At 40.3% G+C, this 3,949-nt stretch overlaps 1 protein-coding gene across 1 annotated transcript; it reads left to right on the top strand.

The window, feature by feature from the left end:
- Positions 1–469: 469 nt before the first annotated feature.
- Positions 470–2,480, top strand: LOC104515917 (protein FAM98B-like; the record flags this gene model as incomplete). The annotated part of the gene is made up of 3 exons (XM_010160084.1): positions 470–618; positions 1,467–1,601; positions 2,302–2,480. Coding segments are annotated over 3 exons (463 nt in total), but the record flags the coding sequence as incomplete, so codon positions are not given.
- Positions 2,481–3,949: the final 1,469 nt, after the last annotated feature.

The following is a 3,949-nucleotide window of genomic DNA, read 5'->3' as shown; positions in this document are numbered from 1 at the left end:
GGCGGCCGGGCCTCCCACCGGCCGGGCTGCCCGCCCGGTCCAGTCATGCCTGCCTGCCCCCCGCCAAGGTGCTTCGGCTGCAGCAGGGCAGGAACAGTGTGAAATCGGGCTTAGTCTTCAGTTCCCTTACTGCCAGTACTCTGGGGCAGTGAGTTGGAAGGAAGTGTGTTAGACTGAACACTTGAAATCTTGTCTGTTCAGCATGTAGTGAGACACGAAACTCTGTGTTCACATACGCATGCGATACGTCACAAAGCTTGTCTCCTGTTTTCTGACAAACCACTTTGTTTGTAAGTTAGCACTCATTTTTTACTGTGTTTAAAGAAAGTCTGAATTATTCCTTGACAGAAGTAACTCACAAAGATCAATTTCTTTAAGTGTAGTTATTAACCTGATTAAAATGATTTTAAAATGCGTGTATTTTATGTTACACTTGCTTCTCATCCCTAACGTTTGTCTCTCCGTGCAGGTATACGGGTCCCCTGTTGGAGGAGGAAGCCCTGAACAAAGCAGCAGAAAATGGATTGTCTTCGCCGGAATTTTTTGAGCTTTGCGTTTGGTTAGGTTCCCAAATAAAGTCACTTTGTAATATGGAAGAAAGCATCACGGCAACAGATGGTACATGAAAGTTAATTTATTAAGGCAGTTTAGCATTTGTTCAGTGGATTTAGACTCATGTTTTTCAGCTAATAGTGAAATTACAGTGTTGAAGTTTAGAAGATAGCTGAAAGTTAGCCCAGCAGAGGCTGATATTTACACATATGTGGCTCTTAGATTAAGGTCTGGTCTTGTGATGATTCTTTCCAAAAAAAAAAAGGTCGTTTTAGGTTCTGGCTTTTTTAGATCTACGTAAATGTAAGAGTACATTTATACATCCTTATGAGTGGTTGTTATCTGTAACCGTACTTTGATGGCTTAAATTCCAGTGCCTGGTATTTTCAGCTAGTTGGTCCAGTGCAGCATTCCATTCAGCACCGTGTGCAGGTATGCTTAGTTGCTCATTAGCACTACCCGATTTCTTTCTGATGAGTGCTGGAACTTGGATGAGATTTTATATTGCTCCTGTTGTAACAAAAAAGTAGCAGAACTAAAAACAACCATTGAAAATAATGGTCTTATGACTCCTGTAACTTGTTCATCAGAAAATTAATTACATTAATAGGTTGTTTTGTGACATAAGCTGTTAATTTCCTAGTGTTGTTCATTTGCATTCGTGTCTTGAAAGACGAATGTAGCATCACCTTCTTGTTCAGAGCATGAGTACAATAGTGCTGTAGCTATTAGAAGACTAAAGTCTGCTTCTGTGCAGGATTTCAAGAAAGAAAATGTTACTAGGGTGGTATGTGATAAATCTTTGTCTGGGCTGTTGAAACCTGCAATTTAAATGTATAAGTTAAGAAAATCAGATTGCAGTTTGATTTTTCTGTAAAAAAATGCCATTAGTTTGCATTTATTTATTCTCATAGGTGATAAAGATATAGAGAGCTTCCAGCTGGAGATTAGTGGCTTTCTGAGAGAAATGGCGTGTCCATATTCATCACTCGTATCTGGAGACATCAAGGACAGATTAAGAGAGAAAGAAGATTGTCTTAAACTCCTCTGTAAGTTATAACCATGTTTCCCATTTATAATACATCGGTTTACATGCATGCTCTGTACAATGTACATGAAATAGTTCTTTATGTGTATTTAAGTACATGTGTGCCATCATTACTACCTAGCTGAGCATGGATCAGCTCACTTGTGCAGTGTGTTCACAGTGGAAAACAGAGAACTGTTAGATAACTATTTTAGCAGAAACTAAAATTCCTTGTGTATGGTTCAGCGTACTGAGGCTTCCTGATCCCTCTCTCAGTCCAGTTCCAGCTCAGCTGAAACTGAGCCCTTGCTTCCTGTGTTTCTGAGAAGTTTCTTGACAGCTTAAAAGAAAATATTATGCGATTTGAAGGTGCTGAAAGCAAGATTGAGAGAAGCAACGTTCAGGTTTAGGCTGGACTTGGACAAAGGAATAGCAGTAGGAGCCAGTGCGATAATGTGAAACTAGACAAGGAACTAGGGATCTGGTGGCAGAAGTGGGTTAAGCAGTTAAATATGATGCATGGGCTGAAGGTAGGAAGTCAGGTGAGAGTTAGTTGCGATCAAGAATGGGAAAATGATTCTGACCTCTCCAGAAGAGAACTGACAGTCTAATTATTCTCATGGTCTTATTATAAATGTATATATTGTATTTGCATATGAGGATGTGGATGTAGAAATATTCAAGTGTCTCTAAATCTGCCATTGTGACACTTTTCTCCCTAGTATTTCTAAGTACAGAACTTCAGGCTTTAAAGATACTGCACAACAAGAAAGTTAAAAGCTCTCCTTTGGAAAAGCACAATGAAATATATCAGGAAGTGCAAGCTATTTCTGATGCACTGGGCCTGCCAAATTCCTCGTCTTCTGATATTCCTCCCTTGTTAAGCAGTGTGGAACAAAAGGTATGGGCTTTTGTGTGTTCTCTCTGTTGTTAAACTGTAAGCGCTATCTCTGTAAGCAGTTGTCTTAGAGTTAAGGGTCCAGCAGTCTATCCATAAAAGCCCTGTCTGACAAGTGCAAAGGACTTTTTATTTTTATTCTGAAAGCCAGCTTAGTGCTTAAGTTAAACTGTTCTAGTTATGAGGTGAAGTACTTCAGCATTTCCCTGAGGATGCCAAGTACCTGCTGAGGCATAGTTTGCTCTGTAAACTTAAGGGATGAGTTGAAGTAACACAGTTTTCCTCTTACCCATTCAAATGTGTTGCAGCAAACAGAAGACTTTGGGTGATAACTGATTCTGCATTTATGTACCTGTACTGAATTTAAATACATGCCAGAAATTAGTATCCAAAAGTTAAAGTTTTGCTTTTTAGTTTATTAATTTCTTAACTGCAAGTATTATTTGTTGGTGCCATTTCCTTAGTCCCTGAAGAAGGTGCAAATGCCTGAACTACCAATAGCCAGTGGATGAGCCAACTTAAACCTTATTCAACGTGATAGTTTTTTCAAGTGTGTCCCACCAGTTTCTAACTCATTTCGCTGATGTGATCCTTCATCTGACTTCCTGACTGTAGAATATAAATAGGCTCTTGGTGTGGAATTCATCTTTTTCAGGCAGCTAAAAGTTTTGCTCTTTATTTCTTATTAGTATGTGGGGAGAGAGTGGGTGACAAATCCCACTTGAGTTTTAAGGGAGATGCATGGAGTGAATCTCCTGCTGCTGCTGAGTCTCTGAGTTTAATAATGTTACGTGAATATGCTTCTTTTTTTCTTCCTCCTCATCAGCCAGTGGGCAGTTTAACGTTCCGAGGTTTTGGGGAGAGGGCCTGTTGCTTGCATGGCTTTCTTACATCTGTATGTGTTTCGTGTGGCAAGGCAAAAACTTGAATAGATTCATTTATAAAAAGTAGCATCCAGGTGATGGTAAAATGCCTATTCCTGCACTATTAATGGTGCTTGATCTGTTTAGTTCTATTGAAATCTTTGTATCCAGCCTTTCCACTAAATGTTTTTGAAAGAATGAAGAAACAATTCTATCGCTGTTTTCTGAGGATTAAAATGTCGGAGTTCCAGCTAATAACTGATTGAAACTTGCCTAGTACTGTTGATCTCCCCCCGTGGGTGTTAGTCGTGTTTACATCCATGTGGGTTTGTAGGCCGCAGCCACGGGCAGTGGCCTTTTTGCTCCCTTCCTCGCTTCACTCCTTGCACACAGGTTTAGTTACGTCCTGTACTGAAGGGGTAGGACTCTAGTTCTGCAGTTGCAGAAGCAAGACCAGATGTGATGGGCCAGTTCCTTCACAGGCACATGGAGAGTCTAGATTTGAATTATTAGACTCCTGGTACCTGCCACCTTTTGCAAAGTCCAAGATTTCCTTTCAGATAGGACCACAGGCTTGAATTGGTGTGTAGGGGTGTCATGGTTTAACTC

This window comes from Eurypyga helias, unplaced genomic scaffold (genome assembly GCF_000690775.1).
Source record: "Eurypyga helias isolate BGI_N326 unplaced genomic scaffold, ASM69077v1 C16146893, whole genome shotgun sequence".
NCBI lineage: Eukaryota > Metazoa > Chordata > Aves > Eurypygiformes > Eurypygidae > Eurypyga > Eurypyga helias.
Note: the sequence above shows the minus strand (reverse complement) of the source record. Positions and strands in the feature narration are given on the sequence as shown.